We start from the raw sequence: 19784 nt of genomic DNA, 5'->3' as shown, positions 1-19784 counted from the left end.
TCAGAAATCTTCATCAGAATGCACTCCCAGGAATCCCAGTTCCACATTAAATGTTTGAATTGTTTGGTAAAGTCCATCATTTATGTCCAAATATCTCCTTTTTGTTTGCGTGTTTAGCCCATTAATCCAAATGCTCAATGCGCGATCGCTTAGTTCAGACGAAAAGTCAAAAAAGTTACAGTGCCTTGCGAAAGTATTCGGCCCCCTTGAACTTTGAATCTCCGTCCCATTCTCAGGTCTTTTGCAGACACAATCAGGTTTTCTTCCAGAATGGTCCTGTATTTGGCTCCATCCATCTTCCCATCAATTTTAACCATCTTCCCTGTCCCTGCTGAAGAAAAGCAGGCCCAAACCATGATGCTGCCACCACCATGTTTGACAGTGGAGATGATGTGTTCAGGGTGATGAGCTGTGTTGCTTTTACGCCAAACATAACGTTTTGCATTGTTGCCAAAAAGTTCAATTTTGGTTTCATCTGACCAGAGCACCTTCTTCCACATGTTTGGTGTGTCTCCCAGGTGGCTTGTGGCAAACTTTAAACAACACTTTGTATGGATATCTTTAAGAAATGGCTTTCTTCTTGCCACTCTTCCATACAGGCCAGATTTGTGCAATATACGACTGATTGTTGTCCTATGGACAGAGTCTCCCACCTCAGCTGTAGATCTCTGCAGTTCATCCAGAGTGATCATGGGCCTCTTGGCTGCATCTCTGATCAGTCTTTTCCTTGTATGAGCTGAAAGTTTAGAGGGACGGCCAGGTCTTGGTAGATTTGCAGTGGTCTGATGCTCCTTGGGATGTTTAAAGCTTGGGAAATCTTTTTGTATCCAAATCCGGCTTTAAACTTCTTCACAACAGTATCTCGGACCTGCCTGGTGTGTTCCTTGTTCTTCATGATGCTCTCTGCGCTTTTAACGGAACTCTGAGACTATCACAGTGCAGGTGCATTTATACGGAGACTTGATTACACACAGGTGGATTGTATTTATCATCATTAGTCATTTAGGTCAACATTGGATCATTCAGAGATCCTCACTGAACTTCTGGAGAGAGTTTGCTGCACTGAAAGTAAAGGGGCTGAATAATTTTGCACGCCCAATTTTTCAGTTTTTGATTTGTTAAAAAAGTTTGAAATATCCAATAAATGTCGTTCCACTTCATGATTGTGTCCCACTTGTTGTTGATTCTTCACAAAAAAATACAGTTTTATATCTTTGTTTGAAGCCTGAAATGTGGCAAAAGGTCGCAAAGTTCAAGAGGGCCGAATACTTTCACAAGGCACTGTATATTACAGTTCTGGGAAACATGTCAAACGATGTATAGAATCAATCTTTAGGATGTTTTTATCATAACTATTCAATAATGTTCCACCCGGAGACTTTCTTTGTCTTCAGAAATGCAAAGGAACTCAAGCTAACTCTCACGTGAACGTGCGTGATCAGCTAATGCCTCTCTGCCAGACCACTGACTCACTCCCCTCCCATTCCCCCTCCTTTTACAGTAGAAGCGTCATACACGGTTCTAAAGATTGTTGACATCTAGTGGAAGCCTTAGGAAGTGCAATTTGAACCCATAGACACTGGGCACACATATTCGATAGGCAAAGAGTTGAAAAACTACAATTCTCAGATTTCCCACTTCCTGGTTGGATTTTTTCTCAGGTTTTTGCCTGGCATATGAGTTCTGTTATACTCACAGACATTATTCAAACATATTTAGAAACTTCAGAGTGTTTTCTATCCAAATTTACTAATAATATGCATATATTAGCAACTGGGCCTGAGTAGCAGGCAGTTTACTCTGGGCACCTTAGTCATCCAAGCTACTCAATACTGCCACCAGCAGAATTACAAGTTAAGAACAAATTCTTATTTTCAATGACGGTCTAGGAACAGTGGGTTAACTGTCTTGTTCAGGGGCAGAAAGACCAATTTTTACGTTGTTAGCTCGGTGATTCGATCTTGCAACCTTCCAGTTGCTAGTTCAATGCTCTAACCACTAGGCTACCTGCCACCCCGGTAGAAGAGAAAAAAGTCTATGACTTGGGTGACTGGAGTCTCCGACAATTTTATGGGCTTTCCTCTGACACTGCCTATTATATACAGTGGGGAGAACAAGTATTTGATACACTGCCGATTTTGCAGGTTTTCCTACTTACAAAGCATGTCATTTTTATCATAGGTACACTTCAACTGTGAGAGATGGAATCTATAACAAAAATCCAGAAAATCACATTGTATGATTTTTAAGTAATTAACTTGCATTTTATTGCATGACATAAGTATTTGATACATCAGAAAAGCAGAACTTAATATTCGGTACAGAAACCTTTGTTTGCAATTACAGAGATCATATGTTTCCTGTAGTTCTTGACCAGGTTTGCACACACTGCAGCAGGGATTTTGGCCCACTCCTCCATACAGACCTTCTCCAGATCCTTCATGTTTCGGGGCTGTCGCTGGGCAATACGGACTTTCAGCTCCCTCCAAAGATGTTCTATTGGGTTCAGGTCTGGAGACTGGCTAGGCCACTCCAGGACCTTGAGATGCTTCTTACGGAGCCACTCCTTAGTTGCCCTGGCTGTGTGTTTCGGGTCGTTGTCATGCTGGAAGACCCAGCCACGACCCATCTTCAATGGTCTTACTGAGGGAAGGAGGTTGTTGGCCAAGATCTTGCGATACATGGCCCCATCCATCCTTCCCTCAATACGGTGCAGTCGTCCTGTCCCCTTTGCAGAAAAGCATCCCCAAAGAATGATGTTTCTACCTCCATGCTTCACGGTTGGGATGGTGTTCTTGGGGTTGTACTCATCCTTCTTCTTCCTCCAAACACGAGTTCAGACCAAAAAGCTCTATTTTTGTCTCATCAGACCACATGACCTTCTCCCATTCCTCCTCTGGATCATCCAGATGGTCATTGGCAAACTTCAGACGGGCCTGGACATGCGCTGGCTTGAGCAGGATTTTAATCCATGCCGGCGTAATGTTTTACTAATGGTTTTCTTTGAGACTGTGGTCCCAGCTCTCTTCAGGTCATTGACCAGGTCCTGCCGTGTAGTTCTGGGCTGATCCCTCACCTTCCTCTTGATCATTGATGCCCCACGAGGTGAGATCTTGCATGGAGCCCCAGACCGAGGGTGATTGACCGTCATCTTGAACTTCTTCCATTTTCTAATAATTGCGCCAACAGTTGTTGCCTTATCACCAAGCTGCTTGCCTATTGTCCTGTAGGCCATCCCAGCCTTGTGCAGGTCTACAATTGTATCCCTTATGTCCTTACACAGCTCTCTGGTCTTGGCCATTGTGGAGAGGTTGATTGAGTGTGTGGACAGGTGTCTTTTATACAGGTAACGAGTTCAAACAGTTGCAGTTAATACAGGTAATGAGTGAAGAACAGGTGGGCCTCTTAAAGAAAAACTAACAGGTCTGTGAGAGCCAGAATTCTTACTGGTTGGTAGATGATCAAATACATATGTGATGCAATAAAATGCAAATTAATTACTTACAAATCATACAATGTGATTGTCTGGATTTTTTATTTTTTAGATTCCGTCTCTCACAGATGAAGTGTACCTATGATAAAAATTACAGACGTCTACATGCTTTGTAAGTAGGAAAACCTGCAAAATCGGCAGTGTATCAAATACTTGTTCTCCCCACTGTAAGTCCTGGATGGCAGGAAGCTTGGCCCAAGTGATGTACTGGGCCGTACGCAGTACCCTCTGCAGCGTCTTACGGTCAGATGCCGAGCAGTTGCCATACCAGGCAGGGATGCATCCGGTCAGGATGCTCTTGATAGTGCAGCTGTAGAACTTTTTGAGGATCTGGGGACGCATGCCAAATCTTTTCAGTCTCCTGAGAGGGGAAAAGGCGTTGTCTTGCCTTCTTCACGACTGTCTTAGTGTGTTTGGACTAGAGGTCGACCGAATAGGATTTTTCAACGCCGATACCGATTATTGGAGGACCAAAAAAGCTGATACTGATTAATCGGCCGATTTTTATTTATTTATTTGTAATAATGACAATTAGCTGACGTGAGTAAGACATTTAAACGTGTTAACACTCGCAAGGCTGATGGCCCAGACGGCATCCCTAGCCGCGTCCTCAGAGCATGTGCAGACCAGCTGGCTGGAGTGTTTACCGACATATTCAGTCTCTCCTTATCCCAGTCTGCTGTCCCCACATGCTTCAAGATGGTCACCATTGTTCCTGTACCCAAGAAGGCAAAGATAACTGAACTAAATGACTATTGCCCCGTAGCACTCACTTCTGTCATCATGAAGTTCTTTGAGAGACTAGTCAAGGATCATATCACCTGCACCTTACCCAACACCCTAGACCCAATTCAATTTGCATATCTCCCCAATAGGTCAACAGACGATGCAATCGCCATCACACTGCACACTGCCCTATCCCATCTGGACAAGAAGAATACCTATGTCAGAATTCTATTCATTGACTACAGCTCAGCATTCAACATCATAGTACCCTCCAAGCTCATCATTAAGCTGGAGGCCCTGGGTCTCAACCCCACCCTGTGCAGTTTAGGGACAAATAGCATTCTAGTTTGCATAGTTTTTTTGTTAATTCTTTCCAATGTGTCAAGTAATTATCTTTTGGTTTTGGTTGTGTCTAATTGTGTTGCTGTCCTGGGGCTTTGTGGGGTGTGTTTGTGAACAGAGCCCCAGGACCAGCTTGCTTAGGGGACTCTTCTCCAGGTTCATCTCTCTGTAGGTGATGGCTTTGTTATGGAAGGTTTGGGAATCGCTTCCTTTTTGGTGGTTATATTATTTTTTTCTGGATTTTGATAATTAGTGGGTATCTCTCTCGCTTTGTCTCTCTCTCCATCTCTGTTTTTCGGTCTCTCTCTCTCCCTCGGTCTGTCTCTCCCTCGGTCTCTCTCTCTGTCTCCTAATTTACACCTTCCGTCAGCTCCTACTAAATGATTTGATGTGGACATCCGGTGGACATCCGGTGCGGACGTCCGCTCCTATCCGCACCAACTCTGAAATCACTGCGTCCCTTTGTGTGTGTGTGTGTGTGTGCGTGTGTGTGTGAGAACTTCTTACGGGCCAACATCCGGTGACATTGCAGAGTGGGAAATTCAAATGACAGAAATATAATATTTACCATTCATAAAAATTCAAGTATTATACTTCAAAATAAAGCTGAACTACTTGTTAATCCAGCCGCTGTGTCAGATTATAAAAAGGCTTTACGGCGAAAGCACACCATGCGATTATCTGATGACAGCGCCCCGCTTACAAAAGCATGAAAAACATTTTTCAACCAGGCAGGTGTGACACGAAAGTCAGAAATAGAGATATAATAAATGCCTTACCTTTGAAGATCTTCTTCTGTTGGCACTCCAAAAGGTCCTAGATACATCGTGAATGGTCCTTTTGTTCGATAAAGTCCTTCTTTATATCCATAAAAACTCATTTTAGCTGGCACACTTCATTCAATAATCCACCGGTTTCCCTCCTTCAAAATGCATACAAAATTAATCCCAAACGTTACTAATACACTTATCCAAACAAGTCAAACAACGTTTATAATCAAACCTCAGGTACCATAATATGTAAATAAACAATAACATTTAAGACAGAGAATAGTAAGTTCATTACCGGAGATAAATAACAAAGAACGCGCTTTCATCCACACGCATGGAAACACTACAGCCAAAATGCGAGCCACTTAGAAAAACTAAAACTTCTAGCTCATTTTTCCAAAAACCAGCCTGAAACTCTTTCTAAAGACTGTTGACATCTAGTGGAAGCCCTAGGAACTGCAATCTGAGAGGACTTCGCCTCATAATAAACATGAAAGCCATTGGAAACAGTGGTAGGCTGAAATTATTATTTTTTGGATGGTTTGTCCTCGGGATTTGGCCTGCCATATCAGTTCTGTTATATTCACAGACATTATTTTAACAGTTTTAGAAACTAGACTGTTTAGAGTGTTTTCTATCCAAATCTACAAATTATATGCATATCCTAGCTTCTGGGCCTGAGTAACAGGCAGTTTACTTTTGGCACGCTTTTCATCTGGATGTGAAAATACTGCCCCCTACCCAAGACAGGTTAATAGCTGTGTGTGTTAATAACTGTGTGTGTTAACTGTGTGTGTGTGTTTTAACTCTGTCTTAACAGTGTGTGTTTGTTCATCACTGTGCGTGTGTTGTTTCAGAGTTACATCCACGGCAGCAGTCAGGCCCAGTTTGTAGCAGAAACTCACATCGTGCTGCTCTTCAGTATCCTTTACACACCTCAGTCTGACCCCTGACCTCTAACCCTGTATGAGAGCCTCTCATTGGCTACAGCTTCTCTCTGTGACCCTTAACCTCCTGTCCCAGACTCTGCTGTTACCATGGGGATGGTGCTGTTGCACGAGGCTGCCACGTCAGATATGGACATTGGCAAGAGGAAAAGTATGTATCTAGATATCTCTCTCTCTCCTCTCTGCCTGTCTCTCTCCTCTCTCTCGATCTCTGTCTATATTTCTCTCTCTCTCTGTCTATATCCATCTTTCTGTCTCTCTCTTTCAATTGAATTCAAAGTGCTTAATTGGCATGGGAAACACACTACATCACCAAAAGTATGTGGACACCTTTTCAAATGAGTGGATTCGACTATTTCAGCCACACCCGTTGCTGACAGGTGTATAAAATCGAGCACACATTCATGCAATCTCCACAGATAAACATTGGCAGTAGAATGGCCTTACTGAAGAGCTCAGTGACTTTCAAGGTGGCACCGTCATAGGATGCCACCTTTCCAACAAGTCAGTTGGTCAAACTTCTGCCCTACTAGAGCTGCAATGGTCAACTGTAAGTGCTGTTATTGTGAAGTGGAAATGTCTAGACCAGTGGTTCCCAAACGTTTTATAGTCCCGTACCCCCTCTAGCACCAGGGTCAGCGCACTCTTAAATGTTGTTTTTTGACATCATTGTAAACCTGCCACACACACACTATACGATACATTTATTAAACATAAGAATGAGTGTGAGTTTGTCACAACCCGGCTCGTGGGAAGTGACAAAGAGCTCTTATAGACCAGGGCACAAATAATAATATCATAATAATCAACAATTTTGCTCTTTATTTAACCATCTTACATATAAAACCTTATTTGTTTATCAACAATTGTGAATAACTCACCACAGGTTAATGAGAAGGGTGTGCTTGAAAGGATGCACATAACTTGTATTGGAGAGAGTCTCAGTCTTAAATCACTTTCCACACACAGTCTGTGCCTGTATTTATTTGCCATGCTAGTGAGGGCCGAGAATCCACTCTCACATAGGTACGTGGTTGCAAAGGGCATCAGTGTCTTAACAGTGTGATTGGCCAAGGCAAGAAACTCTGAGCGTAGCTCTATCCAGAAACCTGGCTGTGGCTTCTGATTAAATTCAGTTTTCACAGAACCGCTTGTTTCAATTTTGTTGAGTCTCTCTTGTTCCCATATTGGTAAGTGGACTGGAGGCAGGGCATGAAAGGGATAACGAATCCAGTTGTTTCTGTCATCTGTTTCGGGAAAGTACATGCGCAACTAACTCACTCAGGTGCTTCGCTATATCACATTTGACATTGTCTGTAAGCTTGAGTTCAGTTGCACACAAAAAAACTTAGTGATGGAAAGACCTGTGTGTTGTCCGTGTTAATGCAGACAGAGAAGAGCTCCAACTTCTTAATCATAGCTTAAATTTTGTCCCGCACATTGAATATAGTTGCGGAGAGTCCCTGTAATCCTAGATTCAGATCATTCAGGAAAAATCGTCTCCCAGACAGGCCAGTCGTGTGAGAAACTCAAGCGGTCAGACAAGTGAAAATGATGGTCAGTAAAGAAAACTTTAAGCTTGTCTCTCAATTCAAAAAAATGTGCCAATACTTTGCCCCTTGATAACCAGCGCACTTCTGTATGTTGTAAAAGTGTTACATGGTCGCTGCCCATATCAGTGCATAATGCAGAAAATACACGAGAGTTCAGGGGCCTTTGTTTAACAAAGTTAATTATTTTCACTGTGGTGTTCAAAACGTCTTTCAAGCTGTCAGGCATTCCCTTGACAGCAAGAGCCTCTCGGTTGATGCTGCAGTGTACCCAAGTGGCGTCGGTAGCAACTGTTGCAGGCGTGTTACCACTCGACTATGTCTCCCTGTTATGGCTTTGGTGCCGTCAGTACAGATACCAACATGAGCAGCAGCTACGTTTGGCTACATACGGACCGTTAGTGGAATTTCCATAAGCGTTTAATGTGATTGGATGTTCATTATTTGGCTAGTTTTTATTTCGATGAACACTGGATGGTTTCATTGTATTTTTGGCAGTGAAACGAGGCTACTCAGGCGAGGAAAAAACCTCACCCAAATGTGTAGCCCCGTTGGAAAATATAAATGGACTGTTTGAAGATGTGAAGAAGAAAAAAAAATTGCGTTTAAATTTTATTTTAAATGTTTTATGTGAATCACATTTCATTTTGGCGGAACACCCGGGCCACAGAACGCGACCGCCGACTGCTGAACCGCGTAAAAATCCAACGTCCTCGTTTGTAACACCCATAACCGAGTTCCAAACTGCCTCTGCAAGCAACGTCAACACAATAACTGTTCGTTGGGAGCTTTGTGAAATGGGTTTCCATGGCTGAACAGCCGCACACAAGCCTGAGATCACCATGCCCAATGCCAAACATCGGCTGGAGTGGTGTAAAGCTCGTCGCCATTGGACTCTGGCGTTCTCTGGAGTGAAGAATCACGCTTCACCCTCTGGCAGTCCAACGGACAAATCTGGGTGTGGGAGATGCCAGGAGAATGCTACTTGCCCCAATGCATCGTGCCAACTGTAAAGTTTGGTGGAGGAGGAATAATATGCATAATCCATCTTTGTAGCAAAAGTTTGGGGAAGGCCCTTTCCTGTTTCAGCATGGCAATGCCCCCGTGCACAAAGCAAGGTCCATACAAAATGGTTTGTCGAGATCAGTGTGAAAGAACTTGACTGGGCTGCACAGAGCCCTGACCTTAACCCCATCGATCACCTTTGGGATGAACTGGAACACCAACTGTGAGCCAGGCCTAATCGCCCCCAACATCACTGTCCGACCTCACTAATGCTCTTGTAGCTGATGGAAGCAAGTCCCCGCAGCAATGTTCCAACATCTAGTGGAAAGCCTTCCCAGAAGAGTGGAGGCTGTTATTGCAGCAAAGGCCTTGATTTTGTAAGGAGATGTTTGACGAGTAGGTGTCCGCGTACTGAGATGTTTGACGAGTAGGTGTCCGCGTACTGAGATGTTTGACGAGTAGGTGTCCGCGTACTGAGATGTTTGACGAGTAGGTGTCCGCGTACTGAGATGTTTGACGAGTAGGTGTCCGCGTACTGAGATGTTTGACGAGTAGGTGTCCGCGTACTGAGATGTTTGACGAGTAGGTGTCCGCGTACTGAGGTGTTTGACGAGTAGGTGTCCGCGTACTGAGGTGTTTGACAAGTAGGTGTCCGCGTACTGAGGTGTTTGACGAGTAGGTGTCAGCGTACTGAGGTGTTTGACGAGTAGGTGTCAGCGTACTGAGGTGTTTGACGAGTAGGTGTCCGCGTACTGAGGTGTTTGACGAGTAGGTGTCCGCGTACTGAGGTGTTTGACGAGTAGGTGTCCGCGTACTGAGATGTTTGACGAGTAGGTGTCCGCGTACTGAGATTTTTGTCGTACTTCTGGTCATGTAGTGTATTCGTGTTTTTTCTCCATTTAATAAAAACATATTGTAAGAATTATTTTTCCACTTTGACAGAATATGTTGAGTAGATCTTTGACACAAAAAATTACATCCATTTTAATCACACTTTGTATTACAACAAAATGTGGAAAATCTCAAGGGTTCTGAATACTCTCTGAAGGCACTGTATATTTCTAAATGTCTCTTTTTATTTCTCTATCTCTTGATATTTCTCTACCTCTTTTGAAGTAGCTGGTCCAACTAGGCTTGATGAGTATGTGACACAGGTGTGCTGGAACTAACTGTCTCTCTCTCCCCCTCTCTCTGTCTCTCTCTCCTCTGGCTCTCTCTCTCCTCTGGCTCTCTCTCTCCTCTGGCTCTCTCTCTCCTCTGTCGCTCCTTCCCCCCTCTCTCTCTCTGCCTCTCTCTCTCCTCTGTCTCTTTCTCTCTCCCCTCTGTCTCTCAATTCAATTTCAATTCAAGGGCTTCATTGGCATGGGAAACGTGTTAACATTGCCAAAGCAAGTGAGGTAGATAATATATAAAGTGAATATATATAAAGTAAAATAAACAAAAATTAACAGTAAACATTACACATACAGAAGTTTCAAAACAATAAAGACATTACAAATGTCATATTATATATATACAGTGCCTTGCGAAAGTTTTCGGCCCCTTGAACTTTGCGACCTTTTGCCACATTTCAAGCTTCAAACATAAAGATATAAAACTGTATTTTTTTGTGAAGAATCAACAACAAGTGGGACACAATTGTGAAGTGGAACGACATTTATTGGATATTTCAAACTTTTTTAACAAATCAAAAACTGAAAAATTGGGCGTGCAAAATTATTCAGCCCCATTCAGTGAGGATCTCTGAATGATCCAATGTTGACCTAAATGACTAATGATGATAAATACAATCCACCTGTGTGTAATCAAGTCTCCGTATAAATGCACCTGCACTGTGATAGTCTCAGAGGTCCGTTAAAAGCGCAGAGAGCATCATGAAGAACAAGGAACACACCAGGCAGGTCCGAGATACTGTTGTGAAGAAGTTCAAAGCCGGATTTGGATACAAAAAGATTTCCCAAGCTTTAAACATCCCAAGGAGCACTGTGCAAGCGATAATATTGAAATGGAAGGAGTATCAGACCACTGCAAATCTACCAAGACCTGGCCGTCCCTCTAAACTTTCAGCTCATACAAGGAGAAGACTGATCAGAGATGCAGCCAAGAGGCCCATGATCACTCTGGATGAACTGCAGAGATCTACAGCTGAGGTGGGAGACTCTGTCCATAGGACAACAATCAGTCGTATATTGCACAAATCTGGCCTTTATGGAAGAGTGGCAAGAAGAAAGCCATTTCTTAAAGATATCCATAAAAAGTGTTGTTTAAAGTTTGCCACAAGCCACCTGGGAGACACACCAAACATGTGGAAGAAGGTGCTCTGGTCAGATGAAACCAAAATTGAACTTTTTGGCAACAATGCAAAACGTTATGTTTGGCGTAAAAGCAACACAGCTGAACACACCATCCCCACTGTCAAACATGGTGGTGGCAGCATCATGGTTTGGGCCTGCTTTTCTTCAGCAGGGACAGGGAAGATGGTTAAAATTGATGGGAAGATGGATGGAGCCAAATACAGGACCATTCTGGAAGAAAACCTGATGGAGTCTGCAAAAGACCTGAGACTGGGACGGAGATTTGTCTTCCAACAAGACAATGATCCAAAACATAAAGCAAAATCTACAATGGAATGGTTCAAAAATAAACATATCCAGGTGTTAGAATGGCCAAGTCAAAGTCCAGACCTGAATCCAATCGAGAATCTGTGGAAAGAACTGAAAACTGCTGTTCACAAATGCTCTCCATCCACCCTCACTGAGCTCGAGCTGTTTTGCAAGGAGGAATGGGAAAAAATGTCAGTCTCTCGATGTGCAAAACTGATAGAGACATACCCCAAGCGACTTACAGCTGTAATCGCAGCAAAAGGTGGCGCTACAAAGTATTAACTTAAGGGGGCTGAATAATTTTGCACGGCCAATTTTTCAGTTTTTGATTTGTTAAAAAAGTTTGAAATATCCAATAAATGTCGTTCCACTTCATGATTGTGTCCCACTTGTTGTTGATTCTTCACAAAGAAATACAGTTTTATATCTTTATGTTTGAAGCCTGAAATGTGGCAAAAGGTCGCAAAGTTCAAGGGGGCCGAATACTTTCGCAAGGCACTGTATATACAGTGTTTTAACAATGTACAAAAGGTTTAAGGACACAAGATAAAATAAATAAGCATAAATATGGGTTGTATTTACAATGGTGTTTGTTCTTAACTGGTTGCCCTTTTCTCGTGGCAACAGGTCACAAATCTTGCTGCTGTGATGGCACACTGTGGAATTTCCCCCAGTAGATATGGGAGTTTATCAAAATTGGATTTGTTTTCGAATTCTTTGTGGATCTGTGTAATCTGAGGGAAATATGTCTCTCTAATACTGTCATACATTTATCAGGAGGTTAGGAAGTGCAGCTCAGTTTCCACCTCATTTTGTGGGCAGTGAGCACATAGCCTGTCTTCTCTTGAGAGCCATGTCTGCCTACGGCGGCCTTTCTCAATAGCAAGGCTATGCTCACTGAGTCTGTACATAGTCAAAGCTTTCCTTAATTTTGGGTCAGTCACAGTGGTCAGGTATTCTGCTGCTGTGTACTCTCTGTTTAGGGCCAAATAGCATTCTAATTTGCTCTGTTTTTTTGTTAATTCTTTCCAATGTGTCAAGTAATTATCTTTTTGTTTTCTCATGATTTGGTTGGGTCTAATTGCGCTGCTGTCTCTCCTCTGTCTCTCTTTCTCCTCTGTCTCTCTGGTACATGCCATTGGCTTGGGCGAGTGTGAGAGTGGGGGTTGCTTTAAAAAAAATATACCCCTTTTTACCCCTTTTTTCTCCCCAATTTCGTGGTATCCAATTGTTGTAGTAGCTTGTCTCATCGCTACAACTCCCGTACGGGCTCGGGTAGAGACGAAGGTTGAAAGTCATGCGTCCTCCGATACACAACCCAACCAGCCGCACTGCTTCTTAACACAGCGAGCCTCCAACCCGGAATCCAGCCGCACCAATGTGTCGGAGGATACACCGTGCACCTGGCAACCTTGGTTAGCGCCCACAGGAGTCGCTGGTGCGCGATGAGACGAGGACATCCCTACCGACCAAGCCCTCCCTAACCCGGACGACGCTAGGCCAATTGTGCGTCGCCCCACGGACCTCCCGGTCGCGGCCGGTTACGACAGAGCCTGGGCGCGAACCCAGGGACTCTGATGGCACAGCTGGCGCTGCAGTACAGCACCCTTAACCACTGCGCCACCCGGGAGGCCCCTCTCTGCGCTTTTAGCGGACCTCTGAGACTATCACAGTGCAGGTGCATTTATACGGAGACTTGATTACACACAGGTGGATTGTATTTATCACCATTAGTCATTTAGGTCAACATTGGATCATTCTGAGATCCTCACTGAACTTCTGGAGAGAGTTTGCTGCACTGAAAGTAAAGGGGCTGAATAATTTTGCACGCCCAATTTTTCAGTTTTTGATTTGTTAAAAAAGTTTGAAATATCCAATAAATGTCGTTCCACTTCATGATTGTGTCCCACTTGTTGTTGATTCTTCACAAAAAAAGTACAGTTTTATATCTTTATGTTTGAAGCCTGAAATGGTCGCAAAGTTCAAGGGGGCCGAATACTTTCGCAAGGCACTGTACATCTCCATTTTGGATAGATAATTCTTCGTGTTGTTGTTTGTTTGGTGTTTTCCAATTTTCCCAGAAGTGGTTAGAGTCTATGGATTCTTCAATTACATTGAGCTGATTTCTGACATGCTGTTCCTTCTTTTTCCGTAGTGTATTTCTGTATTGTTTTAGTGATTCACCATAGTGAAGGCGTAGACTTGGGTTTTCAGGGTCTCTATGTTTTTGGTTGGACAGGTTTCTCAATTTCTTTCTTAGATTTTTGCATTCTTCATCAAACCATTTGTCACTATTGTTAATTTTCTTCGGTTTTCTATTTGAGAGTTTTAGATTTGATAGGGAAGCTGAGAGGTCAAATATACTGTTAAGATTTTCTACTGCCAAGTTTACACCTTCACTATTACAGTGGATTGTTTTACCCAGGAAATTGTCTAAAAGGGATTGAATTTGTTGTTGCCTAATTGTTTTTTGGTATTTTTCCAAACTGCATTCCTTCCATCTATAGCATTTCTTAATGTTACTCAGTTCCTTTGGCTTTGATGCCTCATGATTGAGTATTGCTCTGTTTAAGTAGACTGTGATTTTGCTGTGGTCTGATAGGGGTGTCAGTGGGCTGACTGTGAACGCTCTGAGAGACTCTGGGTTGAGGTCAGTGATAAAGTAGTCTACAGTACTACTGCCAAGAGATGAGCTATAGGTGTACCTACCATAGGAGTCCCCTCGAAGCCTACCATTGACTATGTACATACTCAGAGTGCGACAGAGCTGCAGGAGTTGTGACCCGTTTTTGTTGGTTATGTTGTCATAGTTGTGCCTAGGGGGGCATATGTGGGAGGGAATGCTGTCACCTCCAGGCAGGTGCTTGTCCCCGTGTGCTGAGGGTGTCAGGTTCTTGTCCGGTTCTGGCATTTAGGTCGCCACAGACTAGTACATGTCCCTGGGCCTGGAAATGATTGATTTCCCCCTCCAGGATGGAGAAGCTGTCTTCATTAAAGTATGGGGATTCTAGTGGGGGGGGATATAGGTAGGACACAGGAGGACATTTTTCTCTGTTAGGATAATTTCCTTTTGAATTTCTAGCCAAATGTAGAATGTTCCTGTTTTGATTAATTTAATGGAGTGAGTTAGGTCTGCTCTATACCAAATTAGCATACCCCCTGAGTCCCTTCCCTGTTTTACACCTGGTAGTTTGGTGGATGGGACTACCAGCTCTCTGTAACCTAGAGGGCAACCAGTGGGTCCGTCTCCTCTATACCAGGTTTCTTGCAGGATGACAATGTCTGTATTACCGATTTCTTTGGTGAAGTCCGGGTTCCTGCTCTTTAGGCCAAAGGCAGATGACCTCAGGCCTTGGATATTCCAGGATGATATAGTGAAGGCTTTTTGTTCCATAGAGTGTCCAATGTTGTTGGTCGTGGTTTGGCCTCAGGCCAGTAAGTGTGAGCAGAGCCTGCTGAGCATCTGGTACATGCCATTGGCTTGGGCGAGTGTGAGAGTGGGGGTTGGGACTGTTTGCCCGCTCACTACCTGGGCGTATGTGTGGCTTCCATGTTGAGGCCCTCTTTGCGGGGGTGGGGTGCATGGGGTGGGCAGGAGTGGCATAGGTCTGATCTGAGGGGGCCTAAATGGGGTGTGGGCAAGGTTGACGTGGGGGGGGTGTTGATTGGATGGGGTGGGGGTGTGGTTGTGTCTGGGGGTGCTGTGGTCTGGATGTAATTCCTCTTGGCGTGGGTCCTCTATGTGTAGGTCCAGGGGGGGGGGGGGGGTCCTGCAGGTCTGGGAGGGTGTCTCGCTGGTCTGGGTGGGGTGTCTATTGATCTGTTGCTCCTGTGTGAAGTTTTGGGGATACGTTTGAGAGCAATGTCCTTTAGAGTTCGGGCAAAGGTGGGCACTGCTGCCTTGTAGAGGTGGACCTGGTCATAGAGGCTGTTCAAGTCCAGGGTGGAGTGGTGGGCCAGGAAAACATTTGGTTTTGAGGCACAGTCACAGGAAATACTTGCGTTTACCCACTATTGTGGCAGGGTGGAAGTCTGTTCGCGGTAGCAGGGTGGAGATAACCACTTGTGCGTTAGGGAAAGTAGAAGATGCCTTTTCAATCACTCCATTCAGTGCTGTGGCCACCCTTTCCTGCTGTGCTCTCAGGTCGTTTGTGCCTGTGTGTATTATTATGTGGCTGGGTGAGCCTAGTCGGTCCTCAGACAGAAGGTCGAAGGCGCGCTGGGTGTTTGGACACCAGAGTTTAAACACACTGTGTTTGGGATTTTTTTTTTTTCTTCTATATATTTCCCATTTGATTCCATACGTAGTACAATCTGTGTCTTGTGTTTGTCCTCAGTGGGTGTGGGGGGGTTGTCAGAAGGGCTATCAAGGTGGCTGACGGGGGGTGCTCAGAGGGGGTGAGGGCCGCTGGGCTTGGGGTTCTTCATTTGTCTGTTCTGCTGTGATGTCGACTCTATGGTCAGGGTCTGGTGTGGACTGTTCTGCTGTGGTGTCGAGACTTTTGTCGGGTGCTGAGGAGGGCTGTTCTGCTGGCTTCTCTGTGGGGGTGGCCACCTCTCTAGTGGGTTGTTCTCTGTCACACGCCGTCCCCCTCAACCTCTCCTCTGTCCCCCTCACCCTCTCTTCCATCCCCCTCACCCTCTCTTCCATCCCCCTCAACCTCTCCTCCACCAGCAGTCTGATCCTCTCCTCTAGTGCTCTGTTCTTCTCCTGATCCTGCTCTTTCTCCTGTTGAAGTCTCACCACTGTCCAGAGTGCAGATATTTCTCTCTCTACCTCCAGCATTCCGGGTCTGGTAAAGGGGGTGTTGTTGTGCTGGACTGTTGTCTGGGTCTGTGCTGACTGAAGTGTAATCACATGCTGTTCCAGCTCCACCTGCCTTACCTCCAGCTGGGTGAATTTATCCTTCATTTCAATGAGGGAGTAGTAATCTGTGCTGGGAGGTTGACTCTCCGCTGGGGGTTGCTCGTCTGTGGGGTTACATAATGAAGAGGTCTGGTCTGACCCGCTCGGGGTGGGGGTATCTTTGTCAAGGGAGAGCTTCTCCTGCTGGGCTGATTCTTTAATTTGGTGAAAGTCCAGCTGAAACTGTTTGGGGTTACCCTGTACCAGTACTGTTCCGGACTTATAGAGGTTTATATTAGCTGACTCAGAGTCCTCGTTGTCAAGTATTCTGAGTTTCCACCCCTCGTTAACCTCCCCTCTCTTAACAAAGGGGTAGTCTTCCCCTTATAGCACTGTGCCATGCCAGGGGATGGTTTGTGTGGAAGATAAGGTTGCTGATGTTCCCATTTTTGTAATAGTCAGCAAAAAGTGTCTCTTGATTTTCCATAAGGAGCTTCATTTTGTAATCTTTTCTTGCCTTATCATTCTTTACATGCACAGGGTACTGTATTTTAATTACCTCTGAACAGTGGGAGGGAGCTTCTAAGGCCTCTCCATTTGGTTGGGGTAGACTGTGTAACTCTCCTGCCATTGTTGGGCTAATGGGCTTTGACACCTCTCACTTGACACATCAGTGCTAGTTGAAGCTGTATCAAGCTTGGCAGAATTATGTTAGAATTCAGTCCTTATAAAGTAATTTTGTGTATTTTTCTTCTTGGCTTTTGGAAATAAAATATAGTTTCCGACTAAACATTACTCACTCAGTTCCAGGTTGGATGGTGTTTTCAGGTTTCTGTTGTTTTCCAGAGAATTTGCTGTATAGAGTAATCATCCTTGGTAGTTGTGAACCTTCCAGGTGATTCCGTAATTCCGTCCAAAATCAGGTTGTAGGTTTTAAATTTTGATTTGAAGTGGGGGTTATGTTGTAGAGGGTAGAATCCAGTATGTGTTCCTGACAAAAAAATCAAAGTTTATCTAACTCCTAATCTATCTTTTTTTAAGAAAAGAAAATGCTGAAAAATGCAGGAGCTCATCTGATCGTGACCTCTGCTCTCTCTCTCTTTCTCTCTCTCTTTCTCTCTCTCTTTCTCTCTCTCTCTCTCCTTTCTCTCTCTCTCTCTCTCTCTCCTTTCTCTCTCTCTCCTTTCTCTCTCTCCTTTCCCCCTCTCTGTCTCCTCTGTCTCTAGTCATGTGTGTAGCAGGGATCGGTCTGGTGATGCTCTTCTTCAGTTGGCTGCTGTCCATCTTTAGAGCTAAATACCATGGATACCCTTACAGGTAATAAACACACACACACACACACACACACACACACACACACACACACACACACACACACACACACACACACACACACACACACACACACACACACACACACACACACACACACACACACACACACACACCTACCTACTTTTCATTCTGTTTTCTGACTGACTGTTTGTGTTTCCAGTTTCCTGTTGAGTTAGAGAGCTGGGAGGAAGAAGCCTGGAAACTCCATAGTGCCTCGGACGCCTCACACACCAGAACACTGTTCATCTGGGGTTATCTCCTCTTCTGTTGCTGGAAACTACCAGGAAGACATTGTTTACATTGACATTCACAAAGTTCACAATGTCTTTTTATTAATAAATACTGTACATGACTATAAACATAATCCATTAAATGTAAATATGAAGGTGACCATTGACAGCAGCAGCAGACGGGTCATAACAGTTAGTCAGTGTTCAACATGGTGGTGAGATGGAAGGAGGGGAGAGGCATGAGGATGTTCTATCTACATGGAGGAGGGGGGTTAAGGATGTTCTATCTACATAAAGGGGAGGGGGCATAAGGATGTTCTACCTACATAGAGGAGGGGAGGGGCATAAGCATGTTCTATCTACATAGAGGGAAGGGGCATAAGGATGTTATATCTACATAGAGGAGGGGAGGGGGGTTAAGGATGTTCTATCTACATACAGTAGGGGCATAAGGATGTTCTATCTACATAGAGGGGAGGGGGATAAGGATGTTCTATCTACATAGAGGGGAGGGGGATACGGATGTTCTATCTACATAGAGGAGGGGAGGGGCATAAGGATGTTCTATCTACATAGAACATTATTATGCCCCTACTCTATGTAGATAGAACATTCTTATGCCCCTACTCTATCTACATAGAGGGGAGGGGGATAATGATGTTCTATCTACATAGAGGGGAGGGGCATAAGAATGTTCTATCTACATAGAGGGGAGGGGGATAAGGATGTTCTATCTACATAGAGGGGAGGGGGATAAGGATGTTCTATCTACATACAGTAGGGGCATAAGGATGTTCTATCTACATAGAGGAGGGGAGGGGCATAAGGATGTTCTATCTACATAGAGGAGGGGAGGGGCATAAGGATGTTCTATCTACATAGAGGGGAGGGGCATAAGGATGTTCTATCTACATAGAGGAGGGGAGGGGCATAAGGATGTTCTATCTACATAGAGGGGAGGGGGATAAGGATGTTCTATCTACATAGAGGGGAGGGGCATAAGGATGTTCTATCTACATAGAGGGGAGGGGCATAAGGATGTTCTATCTACATAGAGGAGGGGAGGGGCATAAGGATGTTCTATCTACATAGAGGGGAGGGGGATAAGGATGTTCTATCTACATAGAGGGGAGGGGGATAAGGATGTTCTATCTACATAGAGGGGAGGGGGATAAGGATGTTCTATCTACATAGTGGGGAGGGGGATATGGATGTTCTATCTACATAGAGGAGGGGAGGGGCATAAGGATGTTCTATCTACATAGAGGAGGGGAGGGGCATAAGGATGTTCTATCTACATAGAGGGGAGGGTGATTAATTATGTAATATCTACATAGAGGGGAGGGGGATTAATGATGTAATATCTACATAGAGGGGAGGAGGATAATGATGTAATATCTACATAGGGGGGAGGGGGGATAGTGTTGTAATATCTACATAGAGGGGGGGGCATAAGGATGTTCTATCTACATAGAGGGAGGGGGATAAGGATGTTCTATCTACATAGAGGAGGGGAAGGGGATAATTATGTAATATCTACATAGAACATCCGTATCCCCCTCGCCTCTATCTACATGGAGGAGGGGAGGGGTGATAAGAACGTTTTATCTACATGGGGGAGGGGCATATGGATGTTCTATCTACATAGTGGAGGGGAGATAAGGATGTTCTATCTACATATAGGAGTTGATAAGGATGTTCTATCTACATGGGGGAGGGGAGGGAGGATAAGGATGTTCTATCTACATAGTGGAGGGGAGATAAGGATGTTCTATCTACATAGTGGAGGGGAGATAAGGATGTTCTATCTACATGGAGGAGGGGAGGGGGGATAAGGATGTTATATCTACATAGAGGAGGGGGGATAAGGATGTTCTGTCTACATGGGGAAGGGGATAATGATGTTCTGTCTACATGGGGAAGGGGATAAGAATGTT

The 19784-nt window shown here is 44.4% G+C and overlaps 1 protein-coding gene across 3 annotated transcripts in view; it reads left to right on the top strand.

Moving 5' to 3' along the window:
* Positions 1–17981, top strand: part of LOC110504452 (magnesium transporter protein 1) — a 28287-nt gene extending 10306 nt beyond the window's left edge. For all 3 annotated transcript variants that reach the window (XM_036970007.1, XM_036970008.1, XM_036970009.1), the window contains exons 7-10: positions 6189–6252; positions 6355–6429; positions 17509–17599; positions 17778–17981. In XM_036970007.1, coding sequence (XP_036825902.1) covers positions 6189–6252; positions 6355–6429; positions 17509–17599; positions 17778–17793 — 246 coding nt within the window. In that variant the 3' untranslated portion in view covers positions 17794–17981. The remainder of the gene's footprint in view (positions 1–6188; positions 6253–6354; positions 6430–17508; positions 17600–17777) is intronic.
* Positions 17982–19784: the final 1803 nt, after the last annotated feature.

This window comes from Oncorhynchus mykiss, chromosome 31 (genome assembly GCF_013265735.2).
Source record: "Oncorhynchus mykiss isolate Arlee chromosome 31, USDA_OmykA_1.1, whole genome shotgun sequence".
Classification (NCBI taxonomy): Eukaryota; Metazoa; Chordata; class Actinopteri; order Salmoniformes; family Salmonidae; genus Oncorhynchus; species Oncorhynchus mykiss.
The sequence above is the reverse complement of the archived record's forward strand: the minus strand, read 5'-3'. Positions and strand labels throughout refer to the sequence as shown.